Here is an 18,468-nt window from a genome sequence, read left to right on the forward strand (position 1 = left end):
GTGCTATAGTGGATACCGGAGCCACCTATAATTTTGTTTCACGGGCGAAAGCAGGGAGACTCAACTTATCCTTGGAGAAGGATTCAGGATGCATGAAACGGTGAACTTTGTAGCCCAGACTACTCTGGGAGTAGCCAAGAAAGTGACTGTGAAGCTTGGGCAGTGGGCAAGTCATGCCAATTTCATAGCGGTGTCGTTAGATGACTTCCAAGTCATTTTGGGAATGGAATTCCTGAGGGAGACTAAGGTAGTGCTGATGCCTTTTGCTAATACCCTGTGTCTGATGGGAGATCACCCTTGCATGGTGCAAGTCATTTCAAAGAAAGGAGATGATGAGAAGTTCCTTTCTGTCATGCAACTCAAAAATGGATTAAGAAGGGGTGAGCATACATATCTAACCATAGTGGTGGAAAAGGAAGAAGTAGGCCAAGAGCTAGTGCCTACGACCATCCAAGCTGTGTTGGATGAGTACAAGGAGGTGATGCCGGATAAGCTGCCTCACAACTTGCCTCCACGATGAGGTGTTGAGCATGAGATCGATTTGTTGTCAAGAGTGAAACCACCTGCTAAGGGGCCATATCGGATGGCACCTCCAGAGCTAGCAGAGTTGAGAAAACAACTTGATGATTTGTTGGAAACGGGATATATTCGCCCTTCCAAAGCACCGTTCGGAGCACTAGTGTTGTTTTAGAGGAAACGTGATAGGAGCATGCGGATGTATGTAAACTATCGCACGCTCAACAAGGTGACAATGCACAAGAAGTATCCTATTCCGTTGTTTAGCGATCTGTTTGATCAATTGAATCATGTCAAGTACTTTGCTAAACTTGACTTGAGATCGAGCTACTATCAGGTGAGAATTGCTTATGGGGATTAGCAAAAGACAACTTGTGTGACGCAGTATGGGGCATATGAGTTCTTGGTGATGCCATTCAAGTTGATGAATGCACCTACGACATTCTGCACCTTGATGAACCAGGTATTTCATGAGTACCTTGACAAGTTTGTCGTGGTGTACCTAGATGATATTGTTGTCCACAATTCCCACTCTGGAGGAACACAAAAAGCATCTACGGAAGGCGTTTGACAGGCTAAAGGAGAACAGTCTATATATAAAGAAAGAGAAGTTCTCTTTCGCTCGGCGGAGCATCAAATTCCTTGGTTATATGATTGAGCAAGGTCATATCAGGATGGATATGGAGAAGGTGAGAGTGATTTAATAATGGAAGATCCCAACGACAGTGAAGGAGCTATGTTCCTTTCTTGGTCTTGCCAACTATAACAAGAAGTTCGTAGAGGGTTACTTGAGGAGAACTATTCCTTTAACAGAATTACTGAAGAAGGGTCAGGGGTGGAATTGGACAGAGAAGTGCCAGGGAGCCTTTTATGACTTGAAGGATGCGATGATGAGAGATTCGGTACTTTCTCTTTCAAACATCATGAAACCCTTCAAGGTGCAAACAGATGCATTGGACTACACCCTTGGAGGAGTCTTGTTACGGGAGGGGCATCCTCTTGTGTACGAGAGTTGTAAGCTTAGTGAAGCAGATCAGAAGTACACAACTCAGGAGAAGGAGATGCTAGCGGTGATACATTGTCTTCGCGTGTGGTGACATTACTTGGGTCAAGGTTTGTGGTGAAAATAGATAACTCGGGTGTTAGCCACTTCTTCACACAACCGAGGTTGACACCCAAGCAAGCTAGTGGCAACAATTCTTGGTAGAATTTGATTTCTCATTTTAGCACAAGGCAGGGTGCCTGAACCAAGTTGCTGATGCACTGAGTAGGAAGGCCGAGCTGGAGGCCTTGCAGATGGTAACACACTTATTGAATACCGTTAGCACAACGATGCAGGAGGGTATCAAAGAGAATTTAGCCAAAGATCTAGTTGCGCAGAACCTTATGAAGCTGACCAAAAAAGGGAAAGCACGTCAGTTTTGGATGGAAGACGGATTGTTGATGACCCATGGTAGCCAGCTCTTTGTGCCACGAACTGGAGACCTGAGGAAGACATTATTGAGAGAGTGTCATGGTACCATGTGGACCGGACATCCCGGATGGGAGTGCATTTTGGCATTACTGAAGCAAAGATATTATTGGTCGCACATGCATGATGATGTGGTTGATTATGCTCGCACTTGTCTCACCTACCAACAAGACAAGGTAAAGAGAAAGAAGATTGCAGGGTTGTTGTAGCCCTTACTAGTACCATCCAGATCATGGGAAAGTGTCTCAATAGGCTTCATCACCAACCTGCTCAAAGTGGGAGATGCAAGGTCTATACTTGTGGTTATAGACAAGTTTTTGAAGTACAGTACGTTTATACCCGCACCAAAGTATTGTTTGGGAGAGGAGAGGGCATAACTATTCTTCAAGAATATTGTGAAGTATTGGGGTGTTCCCCAAGATATTTTCAGTGATCGAGACTCAAGATTCACCGGCAACTTCTGGACAGAACTTTTCAGAATCCTCGGTTTGCAACTTGACATCTCTTCGAGCTACCATCCGCAGACAAATGGACAGACGAAGAGATTCAACAGGCTACCAGAAAAGTACTTGCATCATTTCATCAACGCCAACCATAAGAATTGGGTGCAACTACTTGATGTGGCTCAATTCTATTTCAATGACCAAAAGAGCTTAACAAGCAACAAGAGTCCTTTTGAGCTTGTTACAGGCCAGTAGCCATTGTTACCTCACACAATGGATGAGCCGTACAGAGGAAAGAGTCCTAGAGCGTACATCTTCACCAAAGAATGGAGATAGAATGTAAAGATTGCCCGAGCCAACCTAGAGAAAGCTTCTAAGCGGATGAAGAAGTGGGCGGATCAAGAAAGAAAACTGCAGCACTTCAACGTAGGTGACTTGGTGCTTGTTAAGCTCAATCTTGAACAGATCAGGTCACTACGAGGATGAGATAGGAGACTACGTCCTAAATATTAAGGACCAGTCCCCATCTTGGCCAAATTCGGGAATGCTTCTTACAGAATTGACCCTCTGACTTGGATGAAAGTGCATCCTATGTTTCACGTCGGTTGCCTCAAACTGTTCAATGCTGACACAAAAGATCCAAGGAAAAGTCAATCAACCAGAGCAGAATTGAAGACAGTCCAACCTGACAAACGAGAAGTCGAAGACGCCCTTGTAGACAGAGAGTTCACATCCTCAAGGAAGAAACAGAAGGAGTTCTTAGTGAAGTGGAAAGGCCTTGGAAACGAAGAAATCAGCTAGGTTTCTACAGAAGATATGCAATCGTTCGCGGATAAAGTTGAAGTGTACTCGCCATCAAAGTCTACGAGAACATCGACCACATAAGTGGGGGAGCATCACAACCGAGCTTGTTTAGGGCATTATGCTTGCGTGTGATTGCTTGTCTCGTACGTTTGGGAGAAGTTTTTATCATGTTAATATTACTGTAGGGTGAGGGTGAGTGTTCATCAACTTGCAAAACTCACAAGCTATTGTCAACGTGTTTAGCCTACTTGCCTCCCTCGCTAGACACACACTGTTAACGGAGGTGTTGATAATGAATTACATTGCTTCAATTTGTACTCCTTAGGTGTCACTGCTTTCATAAGTTGCCTATTGCTTCCGCTTATATCTGCTTGAATGACAATGAAAGTGTTTTGTTGGTGAATTGTGGTAAAAGCTAAGCTGGCTAGTCAAACAAAAGGGCTTTAGCTAGCACCACACAGTCCATTCACAAAGGTGTGAAATATTCAGCCCGTGACACCTAGTATCAGAGCTTGGTTCGTTGCTACGTGAATTCAGTTGCCTTTGTTGTGGGATTGGTAAAGCTTTGGTAAATGATCATGCCAACTAACGCCTAGAGAATTATTGTGCTACAAGCACAGGCTGAGATCACAGCCAACAATGTGGTCGTAGAGATGGCCCAACTAACGGAACGTGTTGATGAATTGGTGGGATCACAAAAGCATCAACAAAGTTCGATGGTGGAAATTTCAGAGGACTTTCACCACACTTTGGAGACCTTGCAAGCTCAAATAGCTTATCTGACTACAAATATGAATGTGATGGTTCTTGCTATAGGAAACACTCAACACTCCGAGGTTTAGCAAGACCAAGGTACCAGAACCCAGGACATATGTGGGTGCTTGTGATTCCAAGATGTTGGGGAACTTCTTGTTTGATATGGACTAGTACTTTCACACTTTAAGGATGGACTCCGAACAAGTGTGAGTGGATACTGGGACTATGTGCTTGGTTGGTGACACCAAACCGTGGTGGTGTGCTAAGTACAGTGAAATTGAAAATGAACACTGTGTAGTCGATTGTTGAGCAGACTTAAAGAGAGAGCTCAAGGCCCAATTTTTTCCCTCGTTAGGTGATCCTATTTCCCAAGATGTTGATCTGCCCATTCTTGTTCGAAAAGGTATAAGTAGTTGTACCCAACATCCAATCTCTAAGTTTGTTTGTTATGATCTCTCGTCACCCTTATATTACTATTTTGTCAGTACTTTGTAATCTATTACTCTACCAAAATCTATTTCTGAAGCCCTATCCCATTCTAGGTGGAGGAATGCAATAATTGAAGAGATGTCTGCTCTACAAGATAATGATACTTGAGAGTTGAGACTTAGTACGTCTTCCTCCTGATAAGTCTATGGCTGGTTGTCGTTGGTACACTGGGAAAGCTAGATGGTTACTTGGCTCGATTGAAGGCCCGCCTTGTTGGTAAGGGATATACTTAGGTGCATGGCTTGGAATATTCAAACGCATTCTCCCCTATAGCCAAACTCGCCTCAATACATTTGTTCATCTCCTTAGCCACCACCTATCACTGGCCTCTACACTAGTTAGACGTAAAGAATGTTTTCCTACATAGTGATCTTCAGGAGGAGGTCTATATGGAGCAACCACCTGGGTTTGTTGCTCAAGGGGAGTCGGGCTAAGTATGTCGGCTCAAGAAGTCACTATATGGTTTAAAACAGTCTCCGAGGGCATGGTTTGGTTGCTTCAATGTTGTAGTACTTTAGTTTGGCCTTCAATGGTGTGCCATAGATCATTCTGTATTTTATCATCACAATCCATCCTGAAGGATTCTTCTTATTGTGTATATGGATGATATTGTGGTTACTAGTGATTATGATCAAGGTATTCAAAGCCTAAAGCATTTCCTGCAGGCTAACTTTAAGACTAAGGATTTGGGACCATTGGACTACTTCTTGGGTATAGAAGTTTCGAGATCTCGTACCCAAACCGTCTTGCACAAAGGAAGTATGTTCTTGATCTTTTAGACAAGACTGGACTATTGGGATCCAAACCTATTGATACACCCATGGATCCCAATTGTAAGTTACTACTAGATATGGGTGATTTGTTGCCTAACCCAGGACGGTATCAAAGACTTGTTGGAAAGTTGAATTATCTTCTGGTCACTCAACCAAATATAACCTTCGCAACAAGTGTTATGAGTTAGTTTCTTGATTCCCCAAGAACAAGTCACTAGGATGCAGTAATTCACATTTTGGGATATCTCAAAGGTACACCAAGGAGAGATCTCTTATATTAGGATCAAGCCCACACTCATATTCAAGAATATACAAATGCCGAATGGGCTAGGTCACCCTCTGACCAAAGATCCACAAGCGGCTACTGCATCTTTGTCAGAGGTAATTTGATGTCTTAGAAATGTAAAACAAATTGTGGTGCTCAAATCAAGTGATGATCAGAGTATAAGGCTATGGCACACACTACATATGAACTTGTTTGGTTAAAGAATATGTTTAAAAAACTAGGTTTTCCACATTCTCAGCCTATAGAGTTAAATGTAATAATTGAGCTGCTATTCATATTGCCACCAACTCGGTTTTCCATGAGCGGACAAAGCACATTGAAGTTGATTGTCACTTTATTCGTGAGAAACTTGTATAAAAGCTCATTAGAACCACTTATGTGAAGTCTGAGTTTCAACTTGTTGATTTATTCACTAAAGCCTTGGGAGTTGTTCATGTGAAATTCATTTGTAACAAGCTAGGAGCATATGATAAATATGCTCCAGCTATGTTAATAAGTGTGAGTTAGTAAGGGTATCATGGTCATCGGTATTGTACTTGACATATAATATAAACAGAGGGAGAGAGTTATCGACATATATTATAGACAAAGGGAGAGTTATCACTGAGGTAAGGTCTTCCATTTTACCCAATTATTCAACAGAGATGTTCACTGATAGGACCAACTATAGTGCTAAACTTCCTTATAATCTCCTATGTGGCCAAACAATGAAAAATTCTTATATCTATAATTGTTCTTGGAGTTGGCCAACTGGTTGTAGCTGTTGTGAAACTCAAAATTATTCCACCTAGCTTCACCACAGTTTACTATTGCACAGGTGAATAGAGAGTGAATGATTGTGCAAAATTACAACAGGTAAATTCCCAGGGAAGTGGGGGGTCACAACGGACCACTTAAGTCCCACTTTCCTAGACAAAATTTTCCTTAGACATGTAATTAGCACAATATATTACTACAACTATACCCGACAATAGCTAACTAAAGAATAGATGAAAGGAAGAACAGAAAAATTTAACGAGGTTCGGCTAATTGTGCCTACATCCTCGGACACTATCAACTAATATTCCTTTATTGCAGAAAATATTACAAAAGGAGAGAGAGAAAAGAGAATGTGCCTAAGAGAGAAGTAGGCAAATTTGGGGATGGATTTACAAATGGAAGTGATGGGTTTATATAGGTTAGAAAATAACACTATTACAATAACTCATCACCTACCATTGAAAACTAGCCCACCATTGAAGACTTCCATGGCAATCTCTAGTTCAACAATGGTGAGATCTAGAAATGAGTCATAATTCAACAAATCTCCACCTTGGTGAAATTTCATCTCCTAAAATCTCTCATGGATTCCATAGTGTCTTCAAATGCGCTTGTAGCACCAATTTTTCAATTTTCAACAATGTTGATCAAGTTTAAACAATGTTGAAACTTGACCACAGTCACCACTTTTGTCATCATATCAGCAAGATTCTCAGTGATTCGAATCTTCTGGATTGATACTTCACCTTCTTCTATAATTTCGAGAACAAAGTGATATCGAACGTCGATGTGCTTTGTCCTTGAATGGTAAACTTGGTTCTTTGCTAGATGGATACCACTTTGGCTATCACAATGCACCTTGATGCACTTTTATTCAATTCCCAATTTTTTCATCAATCCTTGAAGCCAAATTGCCTCCTTCACAGCCTCTGTGACTGCCACATACTCTGCCTCTGTAGTGGACAAAGCAACTGTTAACTGTAAGGTAGACCTCCAACTAACCGGCGCTTTTGCAAGAGTAAATACATAGCCAGTAGTTGATCGATGCTTATCCAAATCACCAGCGTAGTCAGAATCACAGTATCCAACAATACAATGACCATCTTGCTTATCCTGCTTAAATATCAGTCCAACATCTACCGTATACAAAATGTATCGTAGAATCCATTTCACAGCTTGCCAATATTCCTTTCCAAGATCATGCATATACCTGCTCACAACTCCAATAGCTTGTGAAATATCGAGTCTTGTACACACCATGGCATACATCAAGCTCCTAACAGCATTTGAATACGATACTTTTGACATGTATTCTCGTTCTACTTCAATTTTTGGAGGCATAGATGCATTCAACTTGAAATGAGGAGCAAGCGGAGTACTAACAGGTTTTGGCTTCTCATTCATACCAAAACGCTTCAGTACTTTCCTCAAATATTGTTTTTGAGTCAAACAAAGCCTCCCAAATTTCCTATCTCTACTTATCTCCATACCGAGAATCTTCTTTGCTTCGCCTAGATCCTTCATCTCAAACTTCCTATTCAACTAAGCCTTCAGTTTGTTAATTTCTATCTAACTCTTGGAGGCTATCTATATATCATCAACTAAAGAAAAAGATATATGTAAGATCTATCTTATAGCTTGCAAAAATACACACAGTGATCATATTTGCTTCTTCTGTACTTTTGCCCCATCATAAACTTGTCAAATCCTTTGTACCACTGCTTTGGGGATTGCTTTAATCCATACAACAATTTTTCAAGTTTGCACACCATATTTTCTTTTCCAGCAACTTTGAAACCTCCTGGCTGAGTCATGTAGATTTTCTCTTCCATGTCTCCATGTAAAAATGCAGTTTTTACATCCAATTGAACTAGTTCCATATCCAATTTTGCTACCAAAGCCAATATGATTCTAATGGAGGAATGTTTTACTACTGGAGAAAATACCTCATTGTAATCAATTCCCTCTGTTTGTGCGTTGCCTTTAGCCACCAGCCTTGCTTTTTAGCGAACACTATTCTTGTCAGGAAATCCATCTTTCTTTGTATATACCCATTTGCACCCAATTGCCTTCTTTCCCTTCGGAAGACTAACAAGCTTCCATGTTCGATTCTTATGAAGGGACTGCATTTCTTCATTCATGGCTCCCCTCCACTTTTCTTCTTCTGAACTTTGGATTGCTTCATTGTAAGTGACAGGAGTATCATCATTTGCAATTGGAGATGCGTAAGCCACTATGTCAACAAAGCGAGTAGGCTTTCTAATTTTTCTCTTTGGCTTACTTAATGCAATAGATTCATGTTGCTGTGGAGATTCTTGGGTTGAAACCTCTTCTTTAGGCGACTCTTCTTCTACCATAGGAAAGTCTTCACTTTCTGGGAAAACAATTATTTTATCAAACTCCACCTGTTTTGGAGCACCATCTGTTTGCTCAACACTTTTTGTTGTCACTTTTTTAAAAAAAGTAGATTCATTAAAGGTAACATCCCTGCTGAAGATTATCTTCTTTGTTTCTGGACACCAAAGACGATATCCCTTTACTCCAGAGGTGATTCCCATAAAGATTGCTTTCTTAGCCCTCGGATCTAGCTTTGATTCCTTGACATGATAGTAGGCAGTGGAACCGAATACATGTAAGGAATCATAATCTATAGCAGGCTTTCCAAACCATTTCTCCAATGGTGTTTTGCCACAAATAGCAGTAGATGGTAGGCGGTTGATGAGGTGGCAGGCATATGTTAGAGCCTCTGCCCAAAATTCTCTACCCAACCCATCATTTGACAACATACACCGAACCTTCTCCAACAATGTTCGATTCATACGTTCTGCCACTCCATTCTGTTGTGGTGTACTTCTTACTGTGAAGTGTCGTATAATACCTTCTTCTTTGCAGACTTTAAGAAATGGATCACTTCTATATTCTCCACCATTATTTGTACAGAGGCGCTTGATCCTTCTGCTTGTTTGAGTTTCCACCATATTTTTCCATTTGAGGAAGACTCCTAACACTTCATCCTTAGTTTTCATAGTATACACCCATACTCTTCAAGAAAAATCGTCAACAAAGGTCACATAGTAGTGTTTTCCTCCCAGTGAAGTTGTCTTGGAAGGTCCCCACATATCAGAGCGAACATAATCCAAAATACCCTTGGTATCATGGATTGCGGTACCAAATTTCACTCTTGTTTGCTTCCCTTTGATGCAATGTTCACAGAATTCTAGCTTGCAGGTCTTTGCTCCCTTTAATAATCCTTGATTTGTAAGAAGTCTCAAGGATTTTTCACCTGCATGCCCCAAGCATATATGCCATAACTTGATTGCTTCTATTTCCTTATCATCAGTAGAAATTGTTGTTGTCATCCCAATAACTGTACGACCTTGATAGTGATACAAGTTATTGTTCTTCCAAATTCCCTTGATTACCATGAGTGCACCAGAGATGATCTTCATGACTCCATTTTCTACTGTTACTTCAAATCCCTTTGATTCTAGGGTCCCACAGAAATAAGATTCTTCATCAAACTTGGTACATATCTAATGTCCGTCAATATTTTGATTGATCCATCTTGAATCCTCAAGCAGACTGAACCAATCCCATGTGTGATAAGAGAGATATCATTTGCTGTGTAGACGACTCCACCTTCTAGTTCTTTAAAATCAAAGAACCAATCCCGATTGGGACACATATGATGGTTACACCCAGAATCTAGTAGCCATATACTCGAAGAACTAGTTGACGGTGTAACAGCAAGTGAAAGATCTGAGCATCCATCTTTGTACTCGGCCACATTTGAGATGGCCTTTCTTTTATCAGGTTTGCCTTTATTTTTTAGCTTCGGACAATCTTTCTTCCAATGCCCTTTTTCCTGACCAAAGGCACATTCATCTTTGTTTGGTTTGGACCTTGACTTGGATCTCTCTTTCTTTCTTCTATTCTGGGTTTGTGAACGGCCTCGAACTACTAGAGTCTTGTTGGCTCCACTTGTGCTTTCAAGCTTGTCCTTCTTTCTCAATTCATAGTTGTACAAAGCAGTACAAACCTCACTAAGAGACACTTTATCCTTTCCATGGAGTAAAGTAGCTTCAAGAAACTCAAACTCCTCAGGAAGGGATCCCAACAATATCAAAGTCGGGTCTTCATCTTTAAAAGTCTCATCCAGATTAACTAGATCAGTAACCAACCTATTAAAGTTGGTGATATGATCATTCATAATGGGACATAAGTGAAGCGAAATAGTCTCTTCTTCATATGGAGTTTTTTCTGAGAGCTTTTCTTCAAAAAATTTCCCTCCAGTGCCTTCCACAACTTATTTGTAGAAGTTTCCTTACAGAATGCATACTTCTGCTCTCTTGAAAGACACGATCGAATTGTACCACATGCTAACCGATTGATGGTCCCTCATTCTTTCTTCTCAATATCTTCTAGTTTCTCTTCTTCAATGGTAATGTCTAGACCTTGTTGAAAGAGAGCATCTAGAACCTCACTTTGCCACATACCAAAATGACCGGTGCAATCAAAAATCTCCACTGCAAATCTAGCATTTGTCACAGTAGTTCTTGCCAGAATAGACGAGTTTAATGTGGATGTTTTTGCGCTATCTGCCATCGCTGCCATAAATTCTATTCAATAGCTGTCAATGCGGAATGCCAATAGCCCAAGGAAAACTTTTCTGATGTGGAAGATCAGATTAAGCTACAACCATAGAGCATATTAAGAATAACCTTGGCTCTAATACAAATTGTTGTGAAACTCGATATTATTCTACATAGCTTCACCACAGTTTACTATTGCACAGGTGAATAGAGAGTGAATGATTGTGCAAAATTACGCCAGGTAAATTCCCAGGGAAGTGGGGGGTCACAACGGACCGCTTAAGTCCCACTTTCCTAGACAGAATTTTCCTTTGACATGTAATTAGCACAATATATTACTACAACTATACCCAACAATAGCTAACTACTGAATAGATGAAAGGAAGAACACCAGAATTTAACGAGGTTCGGCTAATTGTGCCTACATCCTCGGACACTATCAACTAATATTCCTCTATTATAGAAATATTACAAAAGGAGAGAGAGAAGAGAGAATGTGCCTAAGAGAGAAGTAGGCAAATTTGGGGATGGATTTACAAATGGAAGTGATGGGTTTATATAGGTTAGAAAATAACACTATTACAACAACTCATCACCTACCATGGAAAACTAGCCCACCATTGAAGACTTCCATGGCAATCTCAAGTTCAATAATGGTGAGCTTCTAGAAATGAGCCATAATTCAACAATAGCTTCAATATTCGATGGATCAACTTCTATTCCATTTTCCGAGACAATGAAACCCAGGAATTCCAATCTGCCCACCATAAATCTGCACTTCTTCATGTTGGCATAAAGTTGATTTTGCTGTGCTGCTGTCCACACACATTCTCCAAGTTCCATCCTTCTTAGGAGTGAGTAAAGCTGAGTGAGTAAAGCTAGTATGGCACATTGTATATCCCTTATCGAAAGAAGCCCATGACATAGCTCATCTGGCATCACATTTTGAATTCATCAAGAATTTCCTTGAAATCATTTGAGAACTCCAACTGCAGCTTCCCTTCCTTTTGAAAGACCACGTAAATCAGCCCACTTTCCTTACATTATTAAGAAAAATCCCCTCTATTTAAGAGAGCCAGTGAACAACCATTTTCTTGCCTCTTAACATCATCATCCTTCATTGGTTTCAGCACAAGCTTCTTCTTTCTCTCACTATTGTTCACAAAATATGAACAAGTATTCTTGTTACAATCATGGATTGTGCCTCTTGTCAATCTGCAAGGCCACCAAAAAAAGAATATGGCATGCATCCATGGAAGCCACATCACAATAAATAGATACTTTAAAGGAACCGATTGAGAAATTAACAAGGCATCTTGAAGAGACAATTACCTCAATTCCTTGTTGAACCACAGAACTCGGCATGGCTGTGGATATCTTTCAGTTTTCAATCCCAGATTGTCAACCATCTCAAGAGAAACCAGATTCTCACTACTCCCCCTGTCAATTATAAAGTTGCAAAGATTTCTACCACTATACACCCAGTTCAGAAGATATTCTTACGTAGCCAATTGTCATGGCTGGATGGAGGGGAAAGTAATAACCTTTGAATGAATAAAGCCTCACCAAGGACATCACCTCAATCCATACTTCCACCACATCCTTTTCAGCTTTCAGTTGCCACACTCAGACCTCAAGAATTGCAAAATTCTCTTCACCATCAGCCTCTGGATCCTCAGCAAGATTAACTCTGCCTTCAGCTCTCCTTAGACACTCATTGGACTTGTGCAAAGCTCGAAGCATCTATAGCATTTCACCACTGTTTTCCACTGGTTTACTTGGGCTACCTTCCCATTATTCTTGCTGATTGGTTGGTTAGCACATGTAGGAGCTTCTACCTGACCACCTCTAGTGCTGCTAAACACCTTACTAGTTGATGCACCACTGCTGCATTATGTCCCAAGCTTCTTAGGTATGTAGCAGGTAAGTTGTGACACAACTTTTAGTGCAAGCTGATAGGCATCACTCACCTTGTAAGGACATTGTATGGTCATTTTGTGACCATTCAAATAATTACTAACCCTTTGAACATTAGTTTCAACAAGACTGCACCTCAAAGAAAGCCTGTGAAACTCCTGGGTGTACTCTTTGTCTTTGAGACATAATGCTGGTGTGCAAAATAAGGTTTTTTGGCATTTACCTTTAAGAAGATTTTTTTCCAGAGCTCATTTCCAGACCAGCTAGGCTTTGGAGATTTGGAGGCTTGGATTTTGAATCAACCACCCTGCAGTGCTACCAATCCCTCCATCACTACTAAAGCATGACAGGCTAGTAGAAAGCTGCTGTTACTGTTCTGGAAAAGTGCCAAAACAGGTAGTGACCTGAGAATTATTGTCTATAAGCTAGACTAAAATTCACAGCACTAATCTCTTGTTATTTTGAGGATTCAGTAATTATTTGAGTCAAAGAAGGTTGTTACAGTGCTATTCTGAAATCTCAGCATTTATTTGTGAATTTTTCTTCTATTCACACACCTGTTTGCAATCGAATTGGTATAAGCAAGTTCAATCTTGTGGGTGCATGGCTGCAAGGAGTGGAAGAGGAAATAGGGACCATGGAGATAGATAGATCACTGTCAATAAGTTTGGAAAGCTGCAGGAACAATTAGACAACTTAATCAGTTTGTTACAGAGTCTATGGGTAATTGAGGCCGTCGAAATGATGGTGATAATGAATATGATTTTGTTAGAGCAAGAAATGAAATAAATGAGCAGTCTAAGGCTGAAATTGAAATCTCTAGGGATGAGAGTTCTAAAAATGAAAGGCCTGCACGACAAAATGAATGGCCTCCAAGATGGGAAGATCGCATTGTACGTAGGGGTGTACACGGTTCGGTTCGGTTCGGTTTTTTACAAAACCGCCAACCGAACCGAACTCCTCGGTTTTCAAAATGATTGAACCGAAACCAAACCGTAGACCGTCGGTTTATGAACAAACCAAACCGTGAACTTTGCGGTTCGGTTCGGTTACTTTCGGTTTTACCGAATTTTGAACTATCCAAACAGCTATAACATTACTTGAGCGGGCCCAAGTTGTGCTGCATGAATAGGCCACAGCCCATTATAAAACAATTGGGCCAAGGCTTTATTTGCAAAGCCGAAAACATGAGACGGGGGGAAAGTAGGATCCAAATAAAATATATAAGATGGGATACTTGTTTTCATCCCATTTCCAACCGATGTGGGACGCAGGGACGACTAGCATCTTGTGGTCTTCTCTCTGGTTTTCGGCATGAGAAGGTCGCTGCCCACTGGGAAAGGCTGCAGGCTAGATTGTTCGGCGAGGCTATCTCGCTGGAGTTCATGGATTTGGAGTCATCGAACATGTCGGCGGCAGATTTGAAGGCCCAAATGGCGTCAAGCTTGGAAAGAAAAATCTGGTGTTGAATGCTGATTACCCAGATCCGAGGATGCAAATAGCTTCGGGACTGGTTAGAGTCCATTCCAGATCAAAGATGGAGATTGACGATTCCGACTTTGGTGAAGAGGAAGATGGAGATTGACGATAGCATAAGCACTTGAAGATGAAGACGAAGAGACCACACTTTAACTGTTCCGACTTTGGTAGCCATGGTGGATTCGGAGGTGGTTTCTCGCTGGCGACTGGCGATCCAACAAGGCAACAAGCAGCATCTACAATTATTATTTATTAATTCGGTTTTCAGTTTTTTCGGTTCGGTTTTGGTCCAAAACCGAAACCGAAACCGAAACCGAAAAATTTTTATATTTCAAACCGAAACCGCAAACCGAAAAACCGAACCGAAATGTGTTTCGGTTCGGTTTCGGTCCGGTTATCGGTTTTTCGGTAATTTTTGTACACCCCTAACTGTACGTGCTGTACAAAATTCCAAAGAGAATGGTATACATGTAAATATTTCCGAATCTGATGGTGATATGTAAGCCGAAGAATTCTTGGACTGGGCTGATAGCATTGAGAGTTATTTTGAATGGAAATATGTGCTGGAAGAGAGGAAATTGAAGCTTGTGGGAGCAAAGCTCAGGGAACCTGCTTCTACTTGGTGGAAACATTATCAAAATGATCATGAGAACAGAGGGAAAAGGGAAATCAAAAGATGTGACAAGATGAAAGAGAATCTGAAGGCTCAATTTCTATCCTGGGATTATGAGAAAACCTTGTACCAAAGGGTTAAAAACTTGAAGCAGAACAGGAAGCTGGTCTTTATTTCTGAATTTTTTTTATATTCCTAAACCTATTTGCATCAATACACCTCATGCACAATGCGAACTCTGGATCTTCACCAGGAATCCGAAACCACTTCTTCTTCAATTGCACAACAACTGAAAAGAACAAAGGAGTCCATGCTCTACTGACAGGGCATAAACTGGGAACAGAATATCAGATGGCTCAGCAGATTTGGGAACTCACAGGCTGACATAGTCCGCAAAGCCAGGAATGCCACTATATACCCCACATGGAGAGCTACAAACTGCCTTCTGTATGACAATACTAACCCAAATGTAGATTCCACTGTGTTTTTCATAGGAGAACAGAATCTAGGAGACTCCGTAGGCTCCTATCTATACTTCTGTACCTATCTAAATGTATTTTCCCAACTGATGCTAGTAAAATGCTGCTAACATAGTGCCAAAAAACAAATGCCTATTAAGCCAAAGCCCGTGCAAAGGAACAAAAGAGCAGCAATGAGCCAAAAAAAAATGTTAGCCAAACTTCAAAAATCAAAAGGCTCCCTGATATTTGGACAAATTTCTCAATCATCATTTAGCAAAATATCAGCTGTACGCTATAAATGGTGAAGGACAACTAAATGAAATTTCAGAAGCTTTACCTTGTAGTTGCGTGTATGAACCTTAAAACTCATCGACTCAGCAACATCTTCAATGCTCGAAATAATAACGTTAGCTGGCTTGCGGGACACAAAGCGGGTTTGCCGTTTTATGTAATCCTGCCACAGAGATAGCAAGTTATGATCCTATAGGATCAACCCATTTCAAAAGTATACTGGTGTGTGCATTCCCCGGACCCCGCATATGTGGGAGCTTTGTGCAGTGGACTGCCCTTTTTTCTTTTTCTTTTTTTTACTGATGTGTGCATTCCTCATTGCCAACAAGATAAGGAAAAAGCAATTCAGTTCCAACATGGTTTTTTATTAATGAAAATCCTTGTTATTGATAGCTGTGTGCCATTTTTAGAGATCTTTATTTATTATTTCTGTATTTTATTACTTTCAGAAGCGTTTAGTGATTAATATGGCAAATTGGATGAGCAGATCTCCAACTATCTATCTGTTTTGTTTTTGAATTCAAGCCAAGCAAACAGTTAGCTCTTACTAGTGGAATGAGGTTAGAAAACTTTGAGATGGTTTGATTGAATATTTTTGCAAACAATATTTTTTAAAAATTCATTTCTCTAGCAAATAAATCTACAGAACTTCCTCGATTGTCCAAAAAAAAGATGCCAGCACACAAGCAACATTGTTCCTCTATCCTTTAAATTAATTGTTCTCCTAAATCATTACTTGAGATCATATGTTAACCATATTTTCTTTCATAAATCTTTCTGCTTGGCTCCACTTTCATAATCAATGTGAAGAATAATCTCAGCAACCACTAAATAGTAAGAAAGATTGGGAGTAGATTCTAGCTGATAAATTCACCCATCAAACATAAACACTTAAAAGACCATTTAAATTTGTTTAGAAGTGTATGTTCACCATGCTCTGACACATTATTAGTAAAGCAGTACCATTACTTTCTATGTTGTAACAATTCTTAAGTGTTTCTTTGTACATCATTTTTTTGCATCAAATCACATTAGCTAGTGCTGATTTGCAAGTTTTATGTCACCATATGATATCAGCAGCAATGTAGGGAAGATCACCCAACATTCCTAGCATGTAGTTTGAGTGGAAATCTTGCCTTACCATATGCAAAGCAGCACAGCTTGTGTCATCATTTGAATGGGCTAAGGTCAAATCTTAATTAAATTGTGTCATTTTTTTTCTCACGATTCCAATCCCTTTTCTATTCTCCTTCTTCTTTGTAGATAGTTCAAGTTGAACAAGATCACTCCTTACCATAGTCCACTTTGGTAATACGTTGCTCTTTATTGCAAATGAACAGAACAACCAATACTCTTAATTTTGTCCCACCAATGCAACATCTTGCTATTCATAGATACGTCCAATTACCATTTCCAGTCTTGCACTCATCTAGAACAACCTGGTTTCTGCCTCAGTTCAACTGCCCCTTTCATGAACCAATTAATAAATTCCAGATGTTCATTACCACAAAGCATGGCCCAACTTATCCATGTTTTATAAAATTTTCCCTTCAATATGCTAGGACAAATCAACTGCACAACAATCTAAAATCACTTCTCTTCATCCATCCCACTCCTTTTTTTTTTTAGGATACAAGGGGATTAGAACCTACAAGGCTACAACATTCCATTACCCATCCCGCTCTCCTATGAATGGCCCATCTTATCCATGTTTCATAAAATTTTCCCTTCACTATGCTAGGACAAAACAATCGCACAACAATCTAAAAGAACTTCTCTTCATCCCTCCCATTCCTTTTTCTCTTGGATACAAGTGTTAGAACCTACTCCATTCCATTCCCCATCCCACTCTCCTAAAACCTGCACCCTATTCCTGTCTTGATCTAGCCCACACAAATACCATGGGCAACACCTCTTCAATCTATCCCACTGAAAATCAAACCAATAAATGAAATGTTGCTCATTTATTTTGTCCTCATTCAATGCCACCTCCTTATTTCTTTCTTTTTAAACACAAGAAACCATACATTGACACCCAATATAAGGGTCGCAATTACTCTTGCAATCCAAATTCCACATATTTCCAGTCCAAAAGGGAAAGTATAAGAAATTTTGAAACGTGAAACAAAATCCTAAATGCTTATAATTTGAATTTGGTTACTCATGACAAAGTCGCATTACAATATTTCAACTAAATATTGGCAGAATTTGTGTCAATATTTAGATTATTCTTTTGTTTTTAAAATAATTATTATTGGTTATGATGGCCTGAAAGTTGACACATCACAAAATTGAATTTCGTTATTCATCACAAAGACACATTATAATTTCTACTAATAACACAACAAAAAACCCTAGAATCTAACTTAAGGCTGTTATTCATCACAAGATGCATTACAATTTCTACTAAGAATACTACCAAAAAAAAAAAAAAAAACCCTAATGTCTACTCAAGGTCTTTACAGTTTTGGCATCAACATTCAGGTCATCATAACGAATAATAATTAATTTTTAAAAAAAATCTAAATATTGCCACAAGTTCTGTCAATATTTTGGATCACTTCTTGAAGGCTAAAACAATTCTCAGAAAATTATGACAGAAGGTTGTAAAAAAGCATACCCAAGAGTCAAATTGTTGAAAGAATATCTCAAAGAGATCATTCTGAAGAAGGTTGTAAAAAAGCATACCCAAGAGTCAAATTGTTGAAAGAATATCTCAAAGAGATCATTCTGAAGTGTTAAAAACTACCCAGAAAAACATACAAAAAGTTCAAGCTTGTCAAAGTTGACTGCATCACTATTAAATATTTATTGTCAG

The 18,468-nt window shown here is 39.8% G+C and overlaps 1 protein-coding gene across 8 annotated transcripts in view; it reads right to left on the bottom strand.

Annotated features, from left to right (window-relative positions):
• Positions 1–18,468, bottom strand: part of LOC131157748 (CBL-interacting serine/threonine-protein kinase 24-like) — a 91,399-nt gene that overhangs the window by 43,014 nt on the left and 29,917 nt on the right. For all 8 annotated transcript variants that reach the window (XR_009137316.1, XM_058112102.1, XM_058112100.1 and 5 more), the window contains exon 12: positions 15,697–15,813. Coding sequence is in view for 7 of the 8 variants with exons in the window: in XM_058112102.1 (XP_057968085.1) it covers positions 15,697–15,813 (117 nt within the window). In the remaining variant the exon portion in view is untranslated. The remainder of the gene's footprint in view (positions 1–15,696; positions 15,814–18,468) is intronic.

The sequence above is a fragment of the Malania oleifera genome, chromosome 6, assembly GCF_029873635.1.
Source record: "Malania oleifera isolate guangnan ecotype guangnan chromosome 6, ASM2987363v1, whole genome shotgun sequence".
Classification (NCBI taxonomy): Eukaryota; Viridiplantae; Streptophyta; class Magnoliopsida; order Santalales; family Ximeniaceae; genus Malania; species Malania oleifera.